This window comes from Orbicella faveolata, unplaced genomic scaffold (genome assembly GCF_042242905.1).
Source record: "Orbicella faveolata isolate gen_17 unplaced genomic scaffold, um_ofav_v1 contig_25, whole genome shotgun sequence".
In the NCBI taxonomy this organism is placed as follows: Eukaryota; Metazoa; Cnidaria; class Anthozoa; order Scleractinia; family Merulinidae; genus Orbicella; species Orbicella faveolata.
In genome coordinates, this window is record NW_028301553.1 from 16,880,001 (window position 1) to 16,906,784 (window position 26,784).

At 37.9% G+C, this 26,784-nt stretch overlaps 2 protein-coding genes across 3 annotated transcripts in view; one reads left to right on the forward strand and one right to left on the reverse strand.

Moving 5' to 3' along the window:
* The window catches only part of LOC110052267 (uncharacterized), a 32,012-nt gene extending 18,168 nt beyond the window's left edge, over positions 1-13,844 (reverse strand). Inside the window, exons 1-21 of one of the 2 annotated variants that reach the window (XM_089294219.1) lie at positions 13,181-13,844; positions 12,415-12,457; positions 11,770-11,829; positions 11,170-11,233; positions 10,455-10,565; positions 10,163-10,273; positions 9,315-9,343; positions 8,159-8,291; positions 7,476-7,501; positions 7,090-7,158; positions 6,740-6,821; positions 5,979-6,068; positions 4,709-4,835; positions 4,136-4,215; positions 3,716-3,774; positions 3,402-3,447; positions 2,514-2,604; positions 2,033-2,074; positions 1,425-1,498; positions 473-522; positions 276-372 (exon numbers count right to left, since the gene is read on the reverse strand). In XM_089294219.1, coding sequence (XP_089150345.1) covers positions 276-372; positions 473-522; positions 1,425-1,498; positions 2,033-2,074; positions 2,514-2,604; positions 3,402-3,447; positions 3,716-3,774; positions 4,136-4,215; positions 4,709-4,835; positions 5,979-6,068; positions 6,740-6,821; positions 7,090-7,158; positions 7,476-7,501; positions 8,159-8,291; positions 9,315-9,343; positions 10,163-10,273; positions 10,455-10,565; positions 11,170-11,233; positions 11,770-11,829; positions 12,415-12,457; positions 13,181-13,310 — 1,614 coding nt within the window. In that variant the 5' untranslated portion in view covers positions 13,311-13,844. Of the gene's footprint in view, positions 1-275; positions 373-472; positions 523-1,424; positions 1,499-2,032; positions 2,075-2,513; positions 2,605-3,401; positions 3,448-3,715; positions 3,775-4,135; positions 4,216-4,708; positions 4,836-5,978; positions 6,069-6,739; positions 6,822-7,089; positions 7,159-7,475; positions 7,502-8,158; positions 8,292-9,314; positions 9,344-10,162; positions 10,274-10,454; positions 10,566-11,169; positions 11,234-11,769; positions 11,830-12,122; positions 12,301-12,414; positions 12,458-13,180 lie in introns of those variants that run through there. The other variant, XM_089294221.1, reaches the window with a different exon arrangement.
* A 69-nt stretch (positions 13,845-13,913) lies between these two features.
* On the forward strand, positions 13,914-26,731 carry LOC110052237 (glutathione reductase, mitochondrial-like). The gene is made up of 14 exons (XM_020758347.2): positions 13,914-14,125; positions 15,661-15,687; positions 16,131-16,219; positions 16,518-16,587; positions 17,219-17,351; positions 17,833-17,887; positions 18,435-18,534; positions 18,634-18,720; positions 19,954-20,106; positions 21,427-21,468; positions 21,585-21,654; positions 22,536-22,667; positions 23,261-23,394; positions 25,643-26,731. Exons 1-14 carry the CDS (start codon positions 13,967-13,969, stop codon positions 25,790-25,792), a joined length of 1,401 nt encoding a protein of 466 aa, XP_020614006.1. The 5' UTR covers positions 13,914-13,966; the 3' UTR covers positions 25,793-26,731.
* The last annotated feature ends 53 nt before the right edge of the window (positions 26,732-26,784 follow it).

The window sequence follows — 26,784 nt, forward strand, 5'->3', positions numbered from 1 at the left end:
AAAGAATCTTGATTTCACTAGAAGCTTCGTATTGCAGTTGACACACTCAGATTTATCGAGAACAAAACATGACTTTTCCTTTGGTCTTTCTTTTTGCTCCTTCTAGTCAGATCGCACGTCTATCAACACTTTCCCGGGGTTTCCAAAACATTTGGTCATGGACCGGACCCATTAAGCACTGGAGAGGCTTGAGCTTACTATATCTGTTTTTCTTGTGAGGGCATTTTAGAACACCCATTAAACTGAAACACTGGATTCAATGTAACTTTACATACAAGTTTTTGTACTGTATCTAGTTCTCCTGTCTTCGCTGCTTTGAACAGCAGTCGCTGACACTGCAGTGTAGTGCCTGGAAATATCTGGTATAGGAACCTGAGGAGAAAATTGAAAATCATTGTAAGTTGATGAAATACGCTTTAGAAGCAGAAACAATTATGCAAGAAATGAGTAAAAAGTCATTTATTTGACATACCAAGATCCAGCCTTTAACGTTTTGTTTCTAGATGAGCTTTCAAAGTAAATCTGAAGAGTAAGAAGAACAAGCCTCTATCGGTGATAAGTTGCCAAGCTAACAAGGTGCACTTAGATCAACAATTACTATTTCATGTATCAAAGAAAAACCAACAGTAATGCTTTGATTTCGTCTACAGGACAGAACGTGATAATCAATGAGGAAAGAGAACGAACTTACAACTTATATATAAATAGGATGATCGTGTTTGAAAGTTTGTTGTTAAGTGGAAGGATATCTCTTTCTTGGCTCATCTTTTAAATGAAACGCAACTGGAAGACTGTGAAAAATACCGGTGTTCACTTTGCTAAGTTCTGTAATTGGTTTATAAAACTGATGCAATTTGGTTTGACCAGTTACAAGAACCTTCCTTGAACAAAGCCAAACATATGCGTGACGCGACCTGCGCGCGTTTTCCCGCCCTTTGTAAGGGCTGCATGTTTTCATAATCACTTTGAATTCGAATTATAGTTAAAACCCGCGTGTAAGAACCTAGTCGTTTAAGAACCTACTGGCAGAGATTTTTTCTTTTTTTGCCCAAAAATATAAGAACCTGTTTAGCTAAGCAAGATCAAGCAGGTTCTTATACGTGGGTTACAGTCGAAGTTATGATAAACATTTTAACCAAGGAGTGTGACTTTGAGGTCTATTTCAAATTTATATTACAAGAAAATACCTAATACAGTTGCGAATAAATACAGTAACTATATTCAAGGACCAAACCTAATTGTATTTATTTTTTCTGGTAATTAACAACTACACCTCTTTCATAAAAATTAAGGACCTAATAATCAAGAACCTACTTAACCTAAATTTCCAATAACTACCCCCAAAAGAACTTGTTTTACCAGACTTCAAAAAATGAAGCTTCTTACACGCGTGTTTTAGTGCATTTTCCCTCAAAATGTATTACCTCATATTTTGCATTATCACCACTTAATTCCACCACTTGGTCTTCCTCCAAGCCAAGCATTTGTCGCACGGTTTCTGAAAGATTAAACACAATTGAAAGACTAAATTGTAAACCCATAGAATATTACAGTTTTAACCCTTGTCTCTCTTAGAAACGTCAACTGAAAATGAGAGGGTAATTAAACTTTGGAAACGTTTACGAGTTATTTGTAAGTTTCCCTTATTCAAGTTACAAATAGTTGCAGTAGGATCCATACACTTTGTCCACAACGAAGTTGTGCCGACTGTCGCGGTAGATACACACTTTAGAGCGGTTTTTTAATCGAGTGTGGAAACGTAATTAACTTTACACGTCTACGCTACACGATTGGCTTAAAAAAACTCGGGGCCCTTTTTCATCCAATCAGAAGCCGTAAAACAAAAACCAATCATGGCTCGTTTGCACCCGTTTTTTCCGCGCTTTGCGTCTTCTACATGTAATAACTATGAGTTTTGATTGGTTCAATATGTTTTCTGTGCCCTTTGAGATTGGCTAGGGTGATTACCTTGGTTTTGGTTTTGGGTTTACTACACTAGTGGTTACATAAGAATCAGTCTGGCAAGCGTTACCTTTCTGATCTGTATTTCCCGAGAAGTCGTCAAAAAATTCGCCTGCAGTGAGAACGTTACAAAGACAAAAATTTGTTACAATCAGGGAGACCTATATCTACATGTTATTTACAAGAGCTCTGTCACAGTATTTTGAGTTATTTTGGCCACATACAAAATTACCTTTAAATTGAAGGAAACCTCAAAATAATAGTTAACTAAGATAAAAAAACACCAAAGAGATAATGATAAACCATACAGGAACAAGGATGGTTAAGGATGTAGAGGATTAACATGGATTACAAACAACGAACTTGAAAAATTTAGGCTGAACTTTTCACGATGTGCAAACCGTGACGTAGCTCCCTAAAAGCAGTCGGTGTCAAGATCTTTGCTTGAGTTTAAAACCAATCATAATGTGCGTAGCATCTTGATTAAGGTTTTAGCAACTCATAACGCGTGTGACTTTCAACCAATCAAAGAGTTTCATAGATTGACTCACCAGTCTCTTTGTCTTTCAGTACAAGCTTGCGACCCTTCCAAACCGTTTCATGCATTTTGCTACTGTAAAAACCTGTCCCACATGTTAGACTCTGATAGAGAATGAAAAGGGGCTACGTTAACAACTCGTAGATAAAATACGTCTTCCACCGCTGGCAATAATTCATCTAAACTCATATCCAAATCAAATCGGATCTAAGAGCAAAATGAGGTATTCGCGCCTCTCCATACACAAATTTTCCAAGCATGGGGTGGAGAGCTGGCCTCCTGCGCAGACGCTCTTTAGGCTCGTCACCCATGACGAGCCAAAAGAATGTCTTCGTAGGAGGCTAGTGGATATTGAGCTGGGGAGGGACTGGATGGAGGTGGCAGTGAAAGGTGAGGGAACGACGTTCGAGAGGGGGTACACAGTGAGAAGTGAGTAAACGTGGTAGGGAGAGAGGGGACAGCGATCATATGAAGGGACAAGGAAGAGAGGAGGAGGAAAAAACGCAGGTGACAGAACTAGGGGGGCATGTAACGAGTCTCAAAACCGGAGAGCGGAATAAGTGAGCGCAAGTGAGTGAAGGGTTCGGTAAGGGAGTGAGTGAATGAGTGACTGGCAAACACCCATCATCTGTTCTAAATTATTCCGACATTTTAAAGGATGAAAGGAAACACAGACATAAACATAGACATAGTTTAAACTTGGCTATTGTAACGGTGCGTCCTGCAGACTTGATAAGCAGAGTCTACAGGACGCACCAGCTAATTTACAGTTATGCCAAGAAAAGAAAATAACAATTAAGTAAAAATGTACAAACTAACTAAAGGAATACGTCACAGAATTCTTTTACGCAAATAAAGTAAACAAAAACATCAGCATTTTTACTATAAAAGAACCTCTTACCAGGTTGATAATCATGTCAACTGCTAGATCATTGATTGTGGTGTTCCTGGAATCAAAATAACATCACATTACAGATCAATACTGTACACACACAGAGATAGAAAAGAACTTCATACGACTACAAAACTGTCCATAAGATTCGGGTAACTATCTTCAATTTAAAATTAAAAAAGTAAAAAAGATTATTCTCTCGTTGAAAACTTCAGAAAGCTCACTCGTTCGCTTCGCCTCGTACCGTACGACGTTTCGCATAAAAACCCATACACCGTTTAGGCTGCACTTCCTATGAAGTCATCTATAAGCTTATTACTCACCTGGGAACTTTAACCACATCAAATCGTTGCACAATTTTTTCGGCTACCATTGCTCTGCACTGTATGAAACGCAAAGAGAATATATATTTTCTAACCAGGTATTTTGTTAACAAACGTTAAGCTTAAAGGGTCAATGAAGGGTTTTCATTAATGGCCGAGCACAGGGCAAACTGACCAGCTATGAGGATGACTGCCTGGTTTGACCATCTAGAGGAAAGTTATTCTTTTAAAGAAGTTAAATTCAAAACGATGTGCCCGCTTGTGAAACAAGTTGCCCTCCTTCTGAAAACGTTACTGAAGCCCCTGGTTTATGGAAACGGTGTTAGCGAAATTGTCACTCTGTCAGCCTCTAAAGCAGGCGACATAGAATTCAAGGAACGTTAGACTGTTTTTCCGCTCCACTCTCTTATCTTCAAATACCTTATTTTGGATCTCTGCCACTTGCCTCATCCAAACGTTACACTTGACAATGTCGTAGTTCTGTTCCAAAAACTGGATTTCTGAAAACAAACGCATCACGGCAGTTAAAAGTTTTCAGGAAAAATTCAGCGAGTCCGTGCGGAGGATTCCCACAAGAAAAGGTCGGTATTGCTCTCGTTTAGGGGTGTAAATCACGGATTTTGGTCTCACTTGGAGTTTTGGGGATGATTTTTTATTTTTTTTTTAAGCAGTCAAGGTATCTTGTAGGCTTGAACTCGAAGAAATTATTAACAAAAAACGCTTTCTGTCCGTTTTAAAGTGGTATCTTTCAGGGGACAAATAAAGCTCGAGGCACACCCAAAATGGTCTCTTTTCTCGACGTGCATCACCGACATTTTCACATGGGAATTCTCCCTCCACCCCCACCCCCGGGGTGATCAAATAAGCAAAAGAGGGTGCATGTAAATGAACAATCCAGTGAACGTAAACAGAAAACATACATTTGAACAATATGCATTTATACATTTGAACATTTTAATAAAACAAAAATTCAAAATATAGTGCAGTATGTACCTTCATCATAAACGGATATAGCATTTTCTAATTCTTTCTTTCTCTTCAAATCCTTCAAATTTGTGATAAGAGACGGGAACTGTTCCATTTCATCTTTGATTCCAATTTTTAAAACGTTCAACTCATCCTAAAAAAAACAATGACATGATTGTTGATGGCGACTGGTTGAATTCTTGGGCTTATGCTTGTGCTTATTTCGCGCCAGTTCCCACTTGTGAAATCAGCATAACACTAGTGATTAACAATAAGCATAATCGCAATCACAAGAAAAAGGAAAATGTTTCGTTTTCCTGTGATTACGCTTGGCAATGCGCTTATCTCCTTAGCTCACAGGTGGGAACCAGGCTTACAGTACGACTATTCGAACCTGGGCCACCTGAAAGAGAACTAACCAATCAAATCGTAACCTGAGAACAATGAACTGGTAGCTTCTCGTGACGGCAAACAACGGTCTGTTTGACGTGAAAACATAAACACTATCGACTCCTCTGCGTTATATACACTCAGAGATTCCGTCCTTGACGGCAAATTATCGCTCGAAAAATTTAGCTTGAAAACTCATTTTGCGACAACTAAACCAAAACCGTTAAAAAACGCCAAAAAATTAGGATCGAAACTAACACAAATGACAAAGCTTCCTGAGAGGTTGGCAGCACTTCGCACTGTGTTGGGTTTTCAATTTTGTTCAGAACTATTGTTCGTGTTCTTCAGTGTTGTTGGTTTATATAACAAAAAAATGATGAGATCGCTATCCTTTGTTATCAAGTAACCTTCTGATTGATAACTCTTTTCCGAGTGGCCCGGTTCGAGTAGTCACACTGTAAAGCATCCCAAATCTGTTGCAACATCCTTGTTCATGAATTAGAGGAGAGCAACAGTGGAGCATGGGACTGTTGTCTGACTGCCACGTGCGTTAGACAGAGAGGGTCTGACATTTATCTTGGCTTCACTAGCTGGCTGTAATGCATAGCAGGGACTCTGAATAAGCTGCTGAATAACTTGTAATGTTTACAGTTGAACCTCTCCACAACAGCCACCTTGGGGACAGCGGAAAGCGGCCCATTGTAGAGAGGTAGCCGTTAGTGGAGGTTCGACAGTTCTTATATTTAGTTCTGCGAATTGGTGATACAGCTGTTAGTACATCAAGACAAGGGCCCGGCCCCCTTGTCCATGATCTTTTTTTAAATTCTCATCACCTGTCTCCTTGAAAATGCATCAATGTCATTAGGAGAAATAAGATTTTCATTGAGAATGAAAGAGTCACGCTCACCAGTCTCTTCAGCACTGCTCTGGATTGACGATACCTGTATCCACTCATGAAGAAAAACCCAAAATAACAGCACACTGCCATGATGTCACCCTATGTAACAAAGTAATTAAAAGCAACTTAGATGTTATTACATATTGAGTTACATTCCTACAACATTGCTGAGACAAAAAAGGGAAAAATAGTTGGGCTAAGATTCCTGGAGAAGCACAGAATAAGAACATTTGATGGGTGACGTTACTTAAGAAATAGAAAACATGGACCGTATTTCTATCGAGGTATAGAAACACGAGTGAATTGTTGTGGAAACGCGAGAGCCAAGAAGCGAGTGTTTCCACAGCTTTTTCGAGTTCTTCCAAACTTCCGCGAGTGTTTCCATAACTCAAAGAAACACGAAGAACAAGTTTTCTATTATTTTGTTTCAGAATTTCGGCTAAGAAAAAATTAAAATGTAAATTCTCTTTTCTCGCCCCATCGTTACGTCAACAGCTTGTGCTAGTTCTGTGCTCCTGTCGAGTAATAGAAATACGATTTTAAACCATGGCGCAGAACGCTTATTGTTCTCGGGACACTTACTTACAGTTCATGAAATATCTTAGGTCTGTCATATTGCCTATTATTATTCAAATAAACGCGAGGTGGCGAGTCTCATTGGCTAAGATAAACGCGCGCCTTTTTCCGTAGGAGACCCCTGGTTGCAGCTGCAGGTTTTTTTCATTTTTTGACGGAACATTTATGGTTACAATGCATATAAAACTAGCTACCTCAACCAAGTCTTGAGAGTCAAAAGGATTGGAAGACTTGAACATCTGGTTTGCAGTTGTTAAGGCAAGGTTTATTGTCCATCTAAAGAAAATAATAGTCATCAAGGTGATATTAATATTATTGTACATCTATAGCCAGAAATACCAAACGTTTTCCATGAATGTAGTCATTCCTCTTACATGCTTACTGTCATCTATAAACAATAAGCACTATCATCAAATGAGAACTTATGACAATAAGTATTGAGGTAACACTCATATGTATATAACATGCATAGCAGGTAATAGATAAAATTTACTTTAATATATATCAAATAAATGTTAATTTTGACCAGCATTTAATAGCAGACCTGTCATTTAGTAAGACTTCTGTGGTAAATGTTTCAGGCACAAATGAATTCACAAGAGCACACAGAACCCTAAAAAAAGAAGACAGAAATCGTAACAAAAAATATCATCATTTCAAAAAGGAGTAGCATCTCAATGTGCCACACATCCCCCATCGGGATCCAAAAATAATTCTGCAATAAGCAATTGTTTCTTCACCTACTGCACCAAATCTAAAACATTATATGCTCTCTTTAAATTTGGAGTGATTTTAGAGCAATGTCTACAGAGAAAAGAAATAATTTTATTATCTACTGTAGATGTTAAGAAGGTTCCAGTTTATTTATTCACTAATTGATTATTATCTTTTGTTCAATATTTACATTAATAATTACTTCAATTTACATACCTGCTGTCAGTTAGGTCACTCAAACTCTGTGAAAACAAAATACAAGTGAATCAAAGAGTATTTAAAACAACGACACTGGAAAGCTGCCTAACCTGATACTCGGGATTTCTAAAAACCTAAATAAATATGAAAGGGTTCTCTAATCTTTCACATTACGACAAAGTCTTCTGAAAGAGATTTCTTGCAAACATTTATAATCACCAAGAGGCATTTACCAAGTATGAGATCTAAATGCAATTGCTAAGTATTGCATTACTATTATAGCTGTAAGTGCTTTGTGCTAAGCAAAACTAACTAATCAAATAGCCCGCAGTGCAGGGGTTATTTTGGAACGTAACACTCAGTAGACCAGGTTTTCAACGCTGCCAGCTTTCCATCTCAATTTTTAAGCCTACTTCCTGGGCAAAGTTTACGAAATCTAAGATGGCGGCCTAATACCAAAATGTGCACTCATGTACCAATAGTGCTAATCAAACAGAAAACAAGTCGTTTAACTTTGTTTAACTTATATTAACCCATTTTATTCACAACAGTCCAGATGAAAGAATGATAATTTTGTTAGAAATAGGGCACTCACTCATCAACCTAAAATGAGACCACAAAGCCAGTTGGCATCATTGACATCAATCAGATAACTGCAAATTAATTTATAATTTGTCATCCCCAGGAATAATATCACATACCAAAACACCCCTAGTGAGCTTACGTCCTTCACGGTTCATTTTAAGGTGAGCATTGACCATGTCCAGGATACAGTACTCCGGGGACGGATAGTTCCTTGATCTGTGACGTTTGATCACCATATCATCTGACTTGCTGTTGATTAAAGACAAAAGCTTTCATTGATTAACAGAACTGATACTGCTCTGTCACTGTAAGCCTGTAAGGCCCAGGTCAAACATCGAACTTCACATGGGATGAACTAAACTGAGTAAATTAAGTTCATGATAAGTTCTACGTCTGACTGAACTGAGTTCGTCTGTAGCAGACCGATACGAATGTGTTGGTCAATCTAAATTTGAATTAAGTTCAATGTTTGGCACATTAACGGTAATGCTTTACCCGTTTGGATCTACTCAAATGGAAATTTAGTTCATCTCAAGTGAATTTTGATGTTTGACTTGGGCCTGAGCCCAGGTAGACCGATGTCAGTTTCAGTAGCATGAAGTTACCAGGAAAACTGCTGTTCCCTTAGGATGGGATGCTAGTTTATCACATGGTTACTACCAGCATTCTGACAGGTTGTTCTGACTTTACATTAATTTTCTAAGCTGAGGCCCATTTTGAGAGTACTAAAATTATTGTGCCTTAATCTTTAAAAAAATGACAACAACTTGTAACAAACCAATGATGAGCCCTAGCTACTACCCAATTGTATTTAAAGCCAGACCCCTCTGGTGTTTCATTTTCATTTTAAGCGGAAAGACAACTGGTTTTTACAGGCAGGCAAAACTTTTTGAACTAAAACTTCACTATAAGAGAAACTTTATTCTAGTCAGGGTCAAACCAGGCATGCAAAATCATCCTCACAGCTGGTCAATTTGCCCGGTGCCCAGCCCTTAATGAAACCCCTGGACCCTTGAACCAGATTCCAACACATAAACCCTTACACCACTCCCTCCGACACATAAAACCATTTCTCATGCTAACAATTCATTATCAATGATCTTAATTCCTTTAATTTACTATTTCATAAAAAGAGGAATTTAGTTGTGGGAGGTACACATTACTAATTACTCGAGCAACTTTGTTTGGAACATGCTAAAAAGAATAATAACTCCAGGGATGGCTACCATTAACTTTGAATTATGTGTTGAAACAAATAGATCAAAAACATACGCTGTGCTTGTTGGGCTGGGAGATGTCAACTGAAATGTAAAGAGAGAAAAATTTGATTATAATTGTCCCATAAACAAAACAGAGCGCTGATAAAATTTCAATAACATGTTAATATTAACTGTAAGTATCACTTTTTTTGTGCTAGACTTGACTTAGTTTAACTAACAGTAGAATGAAAGAGGTAGCCGTGTAAGAAAATTTTAACATGAACCGTGAAAACAGCCTCATAAAACACCAGCAAGTTTGTGATACTTTAAATGTCACAGTCCAAACAAGTTATTTTCAATTTTACATTTCAAAAGTTGCTGCCAAATCACTTTCAATTGGATATATCAATCACAAGGACACAATGGCTGAACACATACTGTTACATGACCCTAGCTAATGCCCCCAAGTTCAATGGTCAGTAAGTAAAATAGATTAATTGGTAGCCAGATCTTTTCCTAATAAGTGATTATAAGTACATTTTGATAAGAGCTGTAAAAAAGTTCAATATTGCTCAACAACATAGGCATGAAGCTCTTTGCATGCATTGGGCCTACGTACAGTAAGTCAAGAGCTCTGTTCCATGTAGCTATATATTACATAGTTACACATATGGTTTTGGTGTATCACATTTGCAGACTGCAGAAGTTTTAACTAATATCGTATTCCCATTGCCATTATCAATAGCTAACCGTAAACAGGCTAACCCGAGTGCTTTTCAGGCTTTAACGTGTGAGTGATTTTCAGGCTAAGTGGAGAGCTATTTAGGTCAAAATGTAGTCTGTAGTCTGCAGTCTGCAAATGTCATACAGCAGACGAGTACGGTTATATGCATTAACTGGGCCTTATCTCTAAGCTTTCACCTCTGGAGAGCCTACTGGTGTCTGAATCAGCGATTTTGATCCAAAGCCTGATAGCATTGATTTTTCAGTCTTGTGAGTAGGTGTCTTGGGTGGAGGTGGAGGAGGTGTCCACTGAAAATTAAACAGAGAGTACAGGTTATAGAACATTACTTACTTTGTAATAGTCTGGACATATGAAAGCACATTTTAATCACAGCAAATTAATTCAGCATGGGATTGATTCATGAGCACAGAGGAGATTGTCTGATAAGCAAATTAATTTATCAGCCATACAATTGTTATTAATACGTACTGAGAAAGGTTTGGATGTCAGCATCTGTCCTTCAGCTTGTTGAAGGAATTCAGATCGTTCCCAGACAAACCAGATATCGTGACAGACAAGGCACCATAATAAGTCAAAAACCTGTTGGAAAGGAGAAAGAAAGAAATCACACAATTTGTCATTAAACCTATAAAATTTTACAACAAGTAACAGTAAGATTATCTTTTATTAAAGTAAAGAAGTAACGATCATATTACTCAACCATGATACAATTAGGGAATTAAAAACACTTGAAACTCTGGGAGATAATGTGCTCACAGCAGAATCAACACAAACATTATTACTATTATTATTATTATTATTATTATTATTATTATTATTGTTGTTGTTGTTGTTGTTGTTGTTTAAAGGCTTATTGAATCCAGCTTCTTGAAATATTTTAAAAGGTGATAGGATTTAACATTCAGATAATCATATTATGATAACAGCTTACTCATTTATTTCATTATTCAATAATATACTACTAGTACTAACTAATCTGGCAAGTACTAATTAAAATTACAACTTTCCTCCAAAAAACACAGTCAAACACCCAAAAAGCAGTCTTGTCCGCACATAATCTATAAAATTTGCACCAATTTCACACTTCTAGTTAGTGGGATCAAAGAGTAAGAATATTCAATATCTATAATAATAAAAAGACATAATATTGTATTAATAAATACTGGTCACAAAAAAGACAAACCTGGTCAGCGCATCTCATGGCAAACATTCTAGAATCCACGTAGGTGTCCTTAGGGATGATCTTCCTATTGGCCGAGATAATTAAATAAAAAATGAAGATCAATAATCTTTACACTGTACCTGGCGATCAAGATCAGATGCATGCAAACAATGGGACAACCTGTACAACACTGGTGGAAAGCCAAGAAATTAACATAGGATCTTTGAGAATCTTACAAGATCTTTAGGACATACCAAAGATCCTCAAAGTTGGGAATTAGGTCTTCTAAATAGACCTTTGAAAGATTTTCATTGGCAGAAGATAACCCTTGCAAAATACATGTATCTTTGCAAGCATCCTGTTATATTTTTACAAGATCCATAAGCTAATTAAAACCTTTGAAGATTTAAGGATCTTGATCGTGATCTTTCAAGATCCTGAAAAGAATTTTAAAGATCCTTAAACAAACATCTTTTGACCAGATTCTTTGAAGATCTTTGATCCACAATAAGATGCTTATGAAGATTGAGCTTACCCTTAGGGATCCTTGAAAAATTTTAACCAGAGTGGTTGAAAGACAAGAAGAATGCCTGCACAGCTATTAAATTAAATTCAACTTACGCATGTTTCAGTTCCTTCACTATCCACTCCACTCTTGTTGTCTTCTGTTGTTGGGTAAGCCTGATAAAATATAAGAAAAAGAGATCCATCTTCAAATGAAAGAAAACAATTGGATGATGATCAATATTTCAGTCCATGACTGACTGTGTCACAAGATAGTCAGAAAATAAGTAGGTAAAGGGTAAAGTGTGCATATGTATGTGTAGAAGCCAAGTGGCCCATCAGGACTGAGCTTATTCCAGTTTCTGACTAGCATGAAGCAGCTAGGAGTATTTCTACTCCCTCCTGGTTGGGATGCTAGTCCATCACTGGGTTACCCCCAGCATTAAATTTTCTGCCACCAATTTATGCACCTGGATGGAGAGAGGCACTGTGAGAGTAAAGGGCCAGGGCTCGAACCCAGACTGCTCAATCCAGAGACAAGCACACTTTATGTCAGGCCATTGCGCCAGTAAGAAGACACTTTGAGTCATAAAAAGAGAATGACCAGTGACAAATGACAACCCAAGATGTAATCCTCAACATAAAATGAAATAAAAAATAGTACAAATTATTAGCAAATGCAGCATTTTGTATTTAAAAATTAGTTTTATTTGCTCAAATTTCTCAGTCTAACAGCTTTTAGCAATATTTGAGTTCACTTACCCATCAAAACTTTGCAGTTTCTCCAATGGTTTGCCAGTTAAACCTAGTGGAAAGGTTCAAAGGTTCAAAATTTGAAAAGAAAAGAGAAGTGGCAATGTCTCCATTGCAGGTGTTTGTACAGTTTAGCAAAAACTTTTAACCCTCCCAGACTATCCTGCAGAACTTATTCAAAGATTGTCAGCAGTACCGTATTTCACATTCATGCGGCAACTTTCATACTGTGATGTACGCCACTTTAATTGGTATCTATATTATAGCTAATTATCTTTACAAATCTGTTCTTCTTGACTCATCAGCCTTTAATTGCTTCCTGAAGAGTCATACTATTAATATTCATGTTTAGAAAAAATCCATAACAATTAGACAATCCCGTGCAAATGTGCCTGCTGTAATTTATTGTACATGTATAAAGTCTTTTCTTAAAATGTCAAAATTCTGGCCTTTCTGGGGGGGGGGGGATTGGGGGAACAGGGGGGAAGGGCTAGTCATGCCCGTTAATTGCAAACCCCAAATGTCTCAGTATTTGTCTCGAAGACAAATCCCTAGGGAAGTTGTTCGGGTTAACTCCTAGAATATCCAATGATAAGAGCCTAAGAAAATCCTAAATTATCCATTATGCACCCTACAATAACTATTTGATGACTCTTCTATTTGTCAACAAATCCCTTTGGTCAGCATTATGAATTTCAAAGATAAAGACCTAACTTTTAAATCCATTTTCTGTGAGGTGTCAGGGTAGTATTTTCGACCAGTGATTAATGCTTACTTTCAAGAAGAACCTTCATGTTGTATCCCTTCAGCAGATCGGTCAGGATGTTGTGCATGAAGTGTCCTGAAGGTGATAGCCTTAAATTCACCCATGCAGTGAAGCCATTAATTCTAGTCCGTAGAGACATGATGTCTGGCAGATGGAGTATCAAGAGTTCCTTTCTCTGGCAACAGATGCCGATGTTCAGTGACTCTTATTTAACTGCTTGATATAAGCAGCATAAAATGGTCACATGTACAGATCAGCTGTTGTCGCTAGAACTGTGAAACTCGAAAAAAGACTCCAGGTAAACTTTCACACCGGCGGCGTGATAAGAACTCAACTTATGGCAAAGCTTTGATACTTTTTCATGAAATATGTCTCTGGTAGTTCCGACAATTCGATTAAACCTTTCTCTTGTACAGCTGTTAGTAGCAAGTCGCCAAATTACAACAAAGAAGATACGCTTGGCAACAAATCCCTCGAAGTAAACAAACTCCAAAGTACCAAGGAAAAAGCTTTCTCGTGGCCAGTCTTCACTTGTGCGAATATAAAAATAACAATCTCTAGTTGAAACGTAAATGTTGTCAAGCAGCTTCGCAAAAAGGCAAAGTAACAATTGGAATTCTCGAATGATAAGTTTTCCACTCACAACAACTTGGTCGCCATCTTGTTTTTTCGGAACTCTAGGTTCCAGTCTATTAATCTCGGTCCAGAAAGACCGGCAACACCTGGAACCCCGAATACTAGAGTCACGCAAACACTCTTGTTGAGTCGGTGTGAAAGCTCATAATTTCCACTCAAATGCGCTTGTCGTTTCGGCTCATGATGTCTGAAGCAGTTAAAACCTTCGACTATCTTGTGATCGGCGGTGGATCTGGTGGTTTGGCAAGTGCAAGAAGGGCTTCTTCTCTTGGTGCAAAAGCCGCTGTTATCGAGCATGGGAGACTTGGTGGAACTTGTGTAGGTATTGTGTAACTCAGAAAAGCAGGTTAATTTCTGTGATCTTTTGCAATGTGGGTTTGGTCTTGCAAGAATCTTAAGTCCTTCAATGAGTGTATATTGGCCCCGGTTTCTACTCTGACACGGCAAGGTCTTATACAGCTAAATTTGCTCCATTTAATAATGAACGGTGAAACACAGTATATTGTTCGCGTTGCACTTTTTGTCACCTTCAAAATGAATCGGAGAACACGGAGTTAATTTTCAACAAAGCGACATTACTATTATTAGTAGAAGGCGTGAACCTGACAGATAACAGTAAGCTATTATCTGTTGTTTCTTACTGCAGTCGATGATATATCTCTTCATGCCGATTCTAAAAGTTTCAAACCGGCCGGTACCCAAAGCTGTCAACAGCTTACCATTATCTTGTCGATCTAAATAACCTACGAGAGCTAGAAAGATTGACCTCTGATATTAATGACACCCTTAAAAGTTCCACCGACTCTAACTAATGGATTACCGGCTCACAGATGAGGCGTTAAACAGCGGTTTTTTCTCTTTCAATGATTAATTGTACTATGTTTTACATGTACAGTAGAATGATTTAATTGGAAAACATGTAACTTAATAAAAGTTCGCAAAAATATGTATAGTCATGTTGTATTCATAAACTACACAGGGGCGGATGTAGGGGGGGGGGTGTAGGGGGTAATTATCATTATCATTATACCCCCCCCCCCCTCTGAGGTGACATGCAGCTTTCTAATATAACTGGACTATTTTGCAGTCAGTTATGCCCTCCTTAGTGGTGTAGTCCCTCCCCCCTAAGGAAAGTCCTGGATACACCCCTGCTATAGTCTACTAACATGAGTTGAGCTTATATATTAAGTGGTTCTTAATTCTTGTTTGCATAATATCAAACTACACATAATTATGTGCCCTCACTTTTTTCAAATGCTTTGTAGTTTTAACATTATATTCAAACAAGCTGTATTTTCTATTCCTTAAGCTGTAGCCTGCAGTAACTGCTGTCATTGTGCAGTTTCATAAAATTATTTTTACTCACATTATGGAAGGTCATCTGAAATTCCAGTCGGGAGTGTGGGGTCTCAAATGCTAAATTGTGTATTGTAAAAAAAAAGTATAAACTCAAGATGAACTGGAATTTCCAGAAGGGTGGGGTAGGGGGAAGGGCTCAAACCAAAACACCTTCTGTGGGAGGAGTAGAGATATTTTCTTGGAACAACGCAATGTTATACTCCAGTTGGCACGTAGTAACATGACTAGAATGTTTGGGCATGAGTGCTGCCAAAAGATAGGCAGCATGTCACAGAAATCTTGTTAAATCAACTCTAAGATGAAGTTGACCAGAGTTTCTATTTAGCCAAGAGTTGATGAGTTTGACCTGGGCTTAACAGTGACACGTAGACACATACGCTTGACAAGTAGTATCATTATGAGATTATTAATAAATTACTTTTTGGTAATAAATCAGAGAGACATATACATGTATAATTGTTTTGATCCTTGTCTCCGCGTTTCAATTTTACCAGGTAAATGTTGGCTGTGTTCCAAAGAAGGTCAGTACACCTGTAGTTTTCATTCAGTTCCCACTCATTTCACTCATTGTGATGTCATCTGTCTAATTCCTTTGCAACGAAGGTCAAATTCCATGATGATCCACAGGATCTCGGAGGTTCAGATTATTATTTCTGTACCATATTTAATCTAACAATATTGTTACATGTACCTGAGGAGGCTAAGAGGCATAAAATGGGAACTGGGTTTGCCTATTTATTACTGAGAAAAATGGGATTTGGAATATTGCGACTGGAATCACAAACAAATAAATGGAAATTGGGCCAGGATTTAGGCAAAAATTACACAGGCTGGGAAATGGGATTTTGGTACAATTTTGACTGAGAAATTGGATATTTGACTCTCCTCCCCCTCCTTCTTCTTCTTTCAGTACTTCTAGATAGCTGTAAAATTTTATTTCAAAACCTGTTTTTCTTGTTTGTAGGTGATGTTTAATACAGCTGTCCATGCTGAATACATTCATGACCATGCTGATTATGGCTTTGATGTCACTTTTAATAAATTCTCTTGGGCGTAAGTGTAGACTGGTGCAGATATTTAATATCAGTTACAATTGTACATGTCGTAGTTAGCATTAATATTTTGGCTTTCTGAGAGCTATATTTGTTTTAATAGTACTTTCCTTGGAATCTATTTTCATCAAGTGTACAAAGATTATTCAGATAACAATATGATGTACACAAAAATCACATGATGTCTCCATAACATCTACAGTTTAATAATCACAATATCGATTGAACTAGGTAATATTAAAAACTTACACTTGAATGTCTAGCTAGGATAATTTTAATCAAATTGTTGCTTCTAACAGGACAGTTAAGAACTCCAGAGATGCATATATCAAGAGATTGAATGGCATTTATGAGAACAATTTAAAAAAGGTGACATTCAGTGAAAATTCAAGCACTATATAATACTTTTATTTTAAAACACCAGTTGGTTTCCTGTACAATTGAAATTAAATCACAGAAATGAATTTATGTCAAACTCATGCCATCTTTTATTTCATTTTTAATAACAATATTTGTTTGGTACCTCATTGTTAAAATTGAATTGTGGAGGTATTGTGGCCTCAATGTTAGTGCACCTGCCTGTGGTCTGGGTTCAAGCCCTGGCAGGGGACATAGTGTTGTGTTCTTGGGCTAGACACTTTACTCCCACAGTGCCTCTCTCCACCCAGGTGTAAATTAAATGGGTACGGGCGAATTAGCACCTTAGCCAGGGGGAGTAGAAATACTTCTAGTCACTTCCTGCTACAGAAACTGGAGATAGGTGCCGACCTGATGGGCCACGTTGCTCTTATGGAGACTTTACCTCTGTCATTGTTGAATGAAGATCAGTAAGCACAGTTGTAAGCTCTAAATGAGTAGAATTAAATATTCTAGTTGTCATTCAATACCATGGTATGATTACATATATGACAATATAAGATGATTTTAATTTTCAATCATAAGTTAATAATTAATTAATTAATTAATAAGTAAATTAATTTATTGACCATGTCATACATAGGACAATGTTGAGTACATTCCTGGTCATGCTGTTTTCACACCGGAAGGAAACATCAAAGTTGGGGACACTGTGTACAGTGGCAAACACATATTGATTGCTTGTGGTGGAAGGCCAACAGTACCTGCATTTCCAGGTAAAAATACTAGTTTATTTTAGTATGAATTCTACTCAGGATCCTAAACCTTACAAAATCCTACAACATCACATGCCAATTTCCTCAAGGATCTTAACATGTAACAAGCTGGCATCCTGTAGAATATCCTAAAGAATATGAAGCATCTGAATACTAGGACCTTTATACATGAATTACATAATATTACATAACTGTACACATTCGCGACGGATTTTTTCAGGATCAGTACAGGTCCTAAGTAATATTCCATTCCTGGCAGGGTTTTTTGAAAGGTGGATAATGCTATCAATTGGATAAATCACTATCCACTGAGCAGATAGCGTGGTTTGTTTAGTTAACAGTTATCCACTGGAAAGTGAACTATCTGGTGGATAGCATTAGTGGATAGCAATGTCTAGCCTTCAAACAACTGGGGCCTGTACTGTAAGTACACACATATATCCAGTTTCTGTGGGTGACTGTGGTGATGTTCTTTCAACAGGCTGTCAGTATGGAATCACCAGTGATGGCTTCTTTGAGTTGGAGGATCTGCCAAAGTGAGCTAACTTGTGAATTTTTCTAATTGATCAAGTTTCATTTTGGGACATTTTTCACCAGCCTTATTTTAAACTAAGGGATTGATACAAGTACCATCTTGATGAAGCGCCAAAATCTCAGAGCTACATATACATGTATCATTCAAAGTACATGTGTACATGTAAAGGAATGGTGGGGAGAACTTGTTAAGGTGATCAAGAGGAAAGAATTGGATTGAGCAGTAGTCTGATCAGACAGATCTTTACAAGGAAAAATCAACAAAAGTGTCATGGACCATGATTGAATAGACCATTTCCGAGTTGCCTTTTGCCACTATGTCAAAATGAATCTACGTGCAAATCCATTCATATGAAAATGAGTTCTGCCTACAGGTTCATTTTCATGCAGATCAAACTCATTTTCCTAAGACTTAAAGGTTTTGCACAAGGACTAGTTTGGAAACAGAGGCACAAGGTAACTCAGAAATGGCCTGTCTTTATTTAAAAACTGAACATATGAATAATGAAATAGGACATTTACTAACCTGGTGTTCTTCTAATCTATCAGGAAAACTGCGGTTATTGGAGCAGGATACATTGCCGTGGAGTTAGCAGGAATACTAAATGCATTAGGCTCTAAAGTGTCATCTTTCATCAGATATGACAGGGTATGCATCAATGTCCAATTGGTTGTTAGTTTTATATAAAATTCTTTTCTTATAAAAAATGCTTTTCTTTATTTTAACTTTGATTCTTACATTTGTCAGGTGCTTCGAACCTTTGACTCCATGCTAAGTGAAGGAGTTACCAATGAAATGGTCAAGGCTGGAATTGATCTCCAAACTCATATGTCTGTAAGTGTGATGGTTATAATTCCTTTAATTCCCATTGTTTAGTAGTCAACATCTAATATCTCCTAACAATGTCAATACATGTACATATATATATTGTCTAGAAGATGACGAGAATTAAGAAATCAATAAATTATAATGAGCAAGAGGAAAAATATATATTTGTAATCCAAAAGGATCAGTTACTGCATGGCACAGTAAACAGTTCAAAAGTTGTAAATAGTAATAACTCAGTGCCAAATTAAAAACGATGTTTAGAGCAGACATTTCGAGCCTAGCCCTTCCTCAGCGCTGAGTTGAGTTTTGAATGGGACACGTCATTGAATAAATAAACAGTGGTGCATGCAACTCTAATGGATACATAAAAGCGGGCACTCTTCAAGCTGTTTAAGAAATAAAATCCACATTTAGTCCACGCGGCCTAAGGAATAAATAATAGTTGGCTAACATCATTCTAGTACAGTAATGCACACATTGCATGCCTATGGCCCTCGCCAATGATACACCAAGCACTCCTCAGAGTTAGCATTAAAAGAATTGTATGGAAATTAGTAAAGAGAATTGACATTTTGAGCTTAAAGACTAAAATGCCCTCTTCAAAGAAAATAAATGATAATGGACCATTTTACCAATGTCACGCTTCTCTGATCTTTCTATTCAAACAAAAAGTAAACTGCAGCACTCCGTTTATCATGCCAATTTTTTGTATTGATTAATCTGTGAAAGTTTAAAAGAGTCTCATGGTTGCAAACTCATAAAAATATAGGACCCTAACTTGCCAATTTTTACAATTGAAAGAAATTTTTGCCAGGGGGCAATGCTTGCCTCCTGATGTGTATAGTTCAGTCTTTGCAAGTTTGAGGTCCCATACCTTTATAAGTTTATAACAAATTCTTTTTAAACTTTGTAGTTGTTTCTCAGTGGACCCTAGTTCAACTCCTCAGCCATGTTTGAACAGTAAATACCTGTGAACTAGCTAGTTGTAGCTAGGTGCATTGACCACTATAAACAACAACATTTAAACATTTTGAACATGTTTTGTAGATTTAGTAAATTGAGTATGATAAACTGAACTATGGACCGAGGTGATTTTTAGTTTATTTGAAAACTACAAAAAATTGTTGATATTGTGGGACATCGGTAAAAAGGTCCACTTTATTATACTTGCCTTTTCTTCTGGTCTTCTTCTCCAAATGAGGTACTTGTGTTGACAGTACAAATTACGATTCATTCCAGATCCAGGAGATCACAAAAGATAGTGGAAGTGGTCTGATGACTGTGCATGCTTTGAAAAACAAGGAAGATAAGGTGGCTCTGTCAGGTTTTGACTGCATTATACTTGCCATCGGAAGAGGTCCAAATACTGACATCCTTGGATTAGGTGGTCTGGTATGTTGTCAACTTAAAATGTTTTAATTTCCTCCAGACAGTGATCTGTTTTATATGTAAAACATGTAAAACATCAGCCACCTCCTGACACACCATACCAGCTCAACAGCCAACTAGGTGTCATGGTCATCTTCAACTACGAAGGATGAACATCAACATGTAAAACATGTGCCATAGAGTTGACAAGCTTTCTGGCATGGGAAAATAATAATGCAGATTTCTGACTATGAAACTACATGTACAAGTACATACACTCTAAATACTAAGTAAAGCTACAGTAGCTCTCTGTTGAACTGCATCTTGTCTTAAATGGACCAAGGGTTGAGGATGCATGCAAAGAGAGTTAGCTGTTTGGTAATAAGCTAAACACATGATTGCTTTCTACATCAGTACAGTTGAATCCCGCTAATTTGAACTCGGTTATTTCGCATTCCCTGCTATTTCAAACTCAAAATCATTTCCCTTGGATTTTCCCTTCAGTCATTTACTATCGGTTATTTTGAACTCCCACTATTTCGAATTGTTTTTTGTTTCCCCTGAGGGTTGAAATAGTGGGGTTCAACTGTATTTTATGTTTCCACTGAGAGTTCAAAATAGCATAGTTCAACTGTAATAGTTATAAGTCAAAAACAGGAGCAGGGACTTAACAGTACTCAACAAGTGAATGGGGAGACTAGCTCCAAGGTCCATATTAAACCCTTACCTTTTTCTATACTAGTTGTGACAAGAAAGGACAAACCCTTTCATATTCCTGCCATGGAAAATGGCTCCCCTGTCACATACATACAATAGAAACATTGCATCCCTTCACTAACCTCTGTGAATAAATTAGTCATTACATGTGGTTTCACCTGTTGGCGACATTTTGAAAGAGGCAGCGTCTCAATCACCTAAATGAGACAGAGAGCTTTCCCTTTTCTTATACTGCTAAAAATGACCCCCACCCCCTGCCTTATCAAATACTTCCAGCTTGAAAAAGGCACTCTTTCAGGCAGATGCATGTACAGTGGAAAACGACCACCTTCGGGCCAAGGAAAATTGGTTGTATTAATGGGGTGGTTGTATTAAAGGAGTTCTTTAAATAGGAAAATGACTGACTGAGCTTTTTTTCGGGCCAGAACAAAGTGGCCGTAATAACGAGGTGGTCATATTAAGGGGGTGGTTGTAAGGCGGGCTTCCACTGTACCTGTTAGTCAATTATAGGGAGCACCCCTCCACCCCTCTTCCAATCAAGAACATTGCTTGATTGCTTAATTTCCAAATAATTCATTTCTAACTGCTGAAACATTGTGATTTAAAAATTGTTTTGTATGTCCTCAGGGAATAGATATGGATGCCAAAGGGCATATAATAGTCGACGAGGTATGTTTGCACATTGATGCAGTGATTGAGTGTTTGTTTTGAATTTTCAAACTGAAGAAAGATGCTAAATAAACCATAAATGCAGTTAATAATGTCTCCTTGTGCTTCCCTTCAAGTTCCAAAACACATCAAGGACTGGTGTATATGCCTTAGGAGATGTGTGTGGTAAAGCTTTACTCACCCCAGGTATAGATGTTTAACCATTTTAGTCAGTACCAAGTTTGAAATAAAGTCTCCTTACTGGAATGAAGGAATTTCAACAAAATATAGTGAAATTGTCTTTTTCACATGCTTGGCTCTCACAGTGCCTCTGTCACCCATTAAATGTACTAGCGTTCTTTAGTATAAATCTACTAGCGTTCTATCACGAATGCCGTTCTCTGATTGGCTGCGCTACTCACTAGCTACTCTGTTTTTTACAATAACTGTCTAATTTCTCGCGCGCTGATTGGCTCATTTTTATCATCAATAAGAGTACAGACGGATAAAATTTTAATTTATGCAAGCTTTCAAGTTCAATTTTCAGCTGTTAAACTGTCAACTTTTTAACCAATGAGGTTTTACGGACTTTTTTAAGTAGCCAATCAAAAAGCGAGAAAAGCCATTGACAATGTTCGCGTGTTTTCCCCTCATTTATTTCCGGCATTTGACCATTTTAGGGTCTTGTTATTGTAAAAAAACAAATTGACGTCAGTTTTTTTATGCGTCTGTCCTCATATTGATGATGAATTGCGCCATAACATTGTCAAAGTGGCTGTGGAACCACGAGCCGCAATTTGTTAAGTAGATGGTGAGTAGCCGAGCAGTGTGCGCTTGTTAACAAAATGGCGGCCGCGTCTTTGCGTTTTCAAAGTGTCTGTGAAAAGGAGTTAGATAAAGTTTAAACGACTAGTAGACTTATACCAAAACAATTAGATTATTCGCTCTCGATTTCTATGTGTAACAGTTGGCTCGGGCTGCGCCCTCGTCAACTATCACCCGATAGAAATCTCGAGCTCATAATCTAATTATTAAGTATATACATGCATAAATGAAATGAGTACGGTCTGTTTTTATTGTCCTTTCAGTGGCCATTGCAGCCGGCAGAAGACTTGCTCACAGACTGTTTGACGGACAAAAAGATTTGAAGTTAGACTACAATAACATCCCCACGGTGGTTTTCAGTCATCCACCATTAGGAACTGTGGGTCTAACACAAGGTATTAAAAAATGTCACATATTTACAACATATTTGTCACGTCCAAGTTTTATTTACATGTATGGCAGTGGTTGAAGGAAAAAAATGACCGCAATTTTCGCGCAGCCATTTTAACGTCCAGTCACACTTCATCTAAGGCTCCGTCCATACTACACCGGAGGAATTTAAAAACGCACCAATCACCGGTCATTTTGGATCTGTGTTTGAGGAAAACTCGGGCAGACAAATCACGTGATTATCGTGACGCCATCGTTCCCGAAAAGCTCCGTTTCCAAATTGTTTTCCGTCCACGCGAAAACAAAAAGCCGGTGTTTTCAAATTCCTCCGGTTTGAAGAGCGTTTTCGTAAAGCTCCGTTTTCGTGACGGATTAGTGTGGACAGTAAGCCTAACCGTAAAAATAAAGCGGCGTTTTCAAATTCCTCCCGCCGTGGTGTGGGTGGTATAACTTGAGGCTATACGTCAGGAGTATTTGCCTAAGGAAGTCCCAAGGAGGTTCGACAGAGATGGAAATTATGCATCTGTCCTGACTGGAAAGGGAAAAAGCGAACTAAAAAGTAACACGAGGAAGCTAACTGCTATTTGTTCCACTTCAGAGGAAGCAGAGGCCAAGTATGGAAAAGACAAAATCAAGGCTTACAAGACTTCGTTCACTAACATGTATCATGCGTTCACACACCGAAAGACTAGCACCATGATGAAACTAGTGTGTCTTTTGCCAGAAGAGAAGGTAAGGACATTTTGAAAATCGTTTCACTGAAAAAACAACTACGAAAAAGAACATTAGTATTGCTTTCGCGCTCTTCTTAGCCCCTGGCGCCCACGTCAGTTATTCTGTGCCATGGAAATGAAAGTCGTTTTGTGTTCAGCGATATCCTTCTCGCTGTAGGTGCACCTTCATTTTCGTGCAAATCAAACTCATTTCATAATTTGAGAAGTTTTAAACGAGGACTCATTATTTTAATGATATTTTAACGGGAAGCTTTCTCACCCGTAGGTGATCTACAGAAAGGTCCCGGTCCAAAATAACATTAAATTATTAAAAAATAAAGACACAAATTAAAAAATATATTAAAAATACAAAAGTAAATTATAGACTAATAGATTTAAAAAAATTACTTTTAACTGACATATGGTGTCAGAGTTCTTCAAGTCACTGTCCAAGGCATTCCAGTCTTTAAAGGCATGATAACAAGTTCTCTGTTTACCCCAGTTCCGTTTTACTGTTGGAAGTCTAAGATGATCTTTGGAGCAAGTGTTATATCTATGGACATCGCTATTTCTAGATAATTCCAATTTGTGAGATGTAATTCCATTGACACATTTATAAACATACAAGCAGCGATGGAAGTGCCTGCGTTGATTTAAATTTAACCAGCCAAGCTGACTGAGAGCATCGGTTGCAGAAGAATACAATGGTTTATTTAGAACAAGTTTTGCCGCCTTGTTTTGCAACACCTGCAGGTTGTTCATTAAAACAGCGTTATCCTTATCGCCCCATACCAGATCAGCATAATCAAAGATTGGAAGAACAAGGCTATTGTAATAAAGAAGGCGTGCATTATACGGCAACAAGTGCTTAATCCTACGCAAAAGACCTAGTCTCTGGTTCACTTTAGATGTCACATGTTCCACATGTTCGGTCCAGGTAAAGTTAGAGGATAATACAACCCCTAGGTATTTAAAACTTCTAACACTATCGAGTTGATTATCAAGAACAGAAACCGAGAGACTGTTTAACTTGCGCAACTTGGAATCGTTACCAATAAGCATTGTTTTGGTCTTATCAACATTAAGAGTGAGTTTGTTATCATATAACCAGATAGCAATAGAATACAAGTCGGCATTTAGGGCGCACTCTAGACCAGCTGGGTTTGAGTCATAGCAATAAAGCACTGCGTCGTCAGCATATAGGGCTACCTCCGAGTGCCTGATGACAGTGGGCAAATCGTTTATATATATAAGAAATAACAAAGGGCCCAGTATGCTGCCTTGAGGTACGCCATGCGTAACAGGCAACAAATCGGACAGTTCCGGACCGCAAGATGTACATTGCATTCGTCCATTAAGATATGACTCAAACCATTTAGCCGTGTCAGAAGTTACCCCAAAAGACGACAACTTTCGTAGCAAAATTGTGTGGTCGACCGTATCAAAGGCCTTGGACAGGTCCAAGAATACGGCTCCACACAGTTTACCCCTTTCCATATTTAATAAAATTTCATCGGCAAAACTAGAAACAGCGTTAACTGTTGAATGTTTAGGCCGAAAACCGAATTGCTTTTCGTTGAGTAAGTTATGTTGGTTAAGATATTGATAAAATTGATGATGCACAGCCCTCTCTAGGACTTTACTGAGAGTTGGTAAAATAGAAATAGGGCGATAATTAGACGGGCTAGTACGATTACCGGCTTTGAAAAGTGCTGTGGCTTTAGCGCATTTCCAGATGTTAGGAAACTCGTTGGTTGCTATTGACAAATTTAACAATTTCGTAATTGATGGAGTTATAGTTCGAGAAGCACATTTCAGTAAACGGGCACTTATTCTGTCTAACCCGATGGCCTTGTTGCGCTTAAGGGCACTAACAGACTGTAGTGCCCTTTGAAACAGACTGTAGACTTCTCGAAAATGGCTTATTTATGTACACGTATCTTGTATATCTAACCATGTATCAGTTTCCAGACTTTCGAGATGGTGGCCGCGACTCTGTCGTTGAGCTAAAAGAAGCTCAGTCCTAGTATTTTGGCCATGTGCAAAATAAGCTTTAAATTGAAGAAAACTTGAAAATAGTAGTTTACTCAGATAGAAAAACATCAAAAAGATGATAATAGACCATCAAAGAACAAGGATGGTTAAGTAATAAGAAGATTAACACGGATTACAAACAACGAATTTGAAAAATTTAGACTTCAGAACTTTTCAAGATGCGAAAACCGTGACGTGGCTCCTTAAACTGTTTCTCGTCTTTTTCTCCTTAGATTATTGGTCTGCATATTCTTGGAATAGGCTGTGACGAGATGCTGCAGGGTTTTTCCGTGGCGGTCAAAATGGGGGCGACAAAGAAAGATTTTGATGATACCGTGGCAATTCATCCTACGTCTTCCGAAGAACTGGTCACAATGCGTTGATCGAGAAAAAAAAAAAAACTTACCCTTACTGTTTACAAAATTGCGTCACTCACCGACAATTGCTCTTGTTCTACAATTGGTTGAAGTCACGTGATCACTAGGGTGATCCATAACTCTTTTCGTGACTGGATCAGACAACTCTGTATGATGCATCAACCTCGCTCCCAGGCTCTCTCTCTCTTTTGCCTCCCTTAAAGTGAGGTAAAGGAGAGAGAGCCTGGGAACGAGGTGGATGACGCATAAGTGTTGTAGAATGGTCGTTTCAAAACTTCTTAGGTTTTTAATAAATATCACATTTTTCCATTAGCAGTTATTGTATTTATGCCTGTTACAGGCCAAGCGGTCGACATTAAGACGTCAGAACGGGATTACTTAAGTCTAGCTCCTGCATAATGGCCCAGAGATTGTACAGCCCTTGAGCTCTCTTTTATCTTACAGTTGATGATTCCTGCCTTACTCGAGGGATTTAGCTCCCTCCAAGGATGCTTATCAGCGCTGGTTCCGATATGTTAGTGTTAGGACTTTACCGTGTTCTGCAAGTCTTCATTTAGGATTGTAGAACTGTGTTGTTAAAATGTATCAACCGCACAGCAAAAAATCACGGCCTTTTCTACTATTTCCATAGTTAGCATACCATATAATGATTATAGCGTAAGAGCAGTCGAAGAGTGTATAGGAGATTATTTGCTGTTTGTTTATTTCTCGCGAACAAAACCATTGAAGATGAACGTAACTCTAGAAGAGCGGTGTTCGGAGCTCTTTAGTGCGTTACGCGCGCAGGGCGAGAAATCAAAAAAAACAAGACGGTTTATAATCTCAGTATTTTTTAATTTTAATTTAGTGATAGCAATAGCGGTATTCTACGATGAGAACTTGAGATATACATGTATGAACTTGTTTTGTAGAAGAATACAATAAAGTGAAACTCCCAAATGCAAATTTTGAGTTTTTATGCCCTGTTCTAACGGGACCCTATTGATTGGGTTTTGGCC

Bases quoted from the DNA above. Each gene is read 5' to 3' on its own strand.
- LOC110052237 (XM_020758347.2), top strand. From the start codon at position 13,967: ATGCGCTTGTCGTTTCGGCTCATGATGTCTGAAGCAGTTAAAACCTTC. The intron at 17,352-17,832 runs GTAAAAATACTA...TTCTTTCAACAG, and splicing joins AACAGTACCTGCATTTCCAG to GCTGTCAGTATGGAATCACC. The intron at 17,888-18,434 runs GTGAGCTAACTT...CTAATCTATCAG, and splicing joins GAGTTGGAGGATCTGCCAAA to GAAAACTGCGGTTATTGGAG.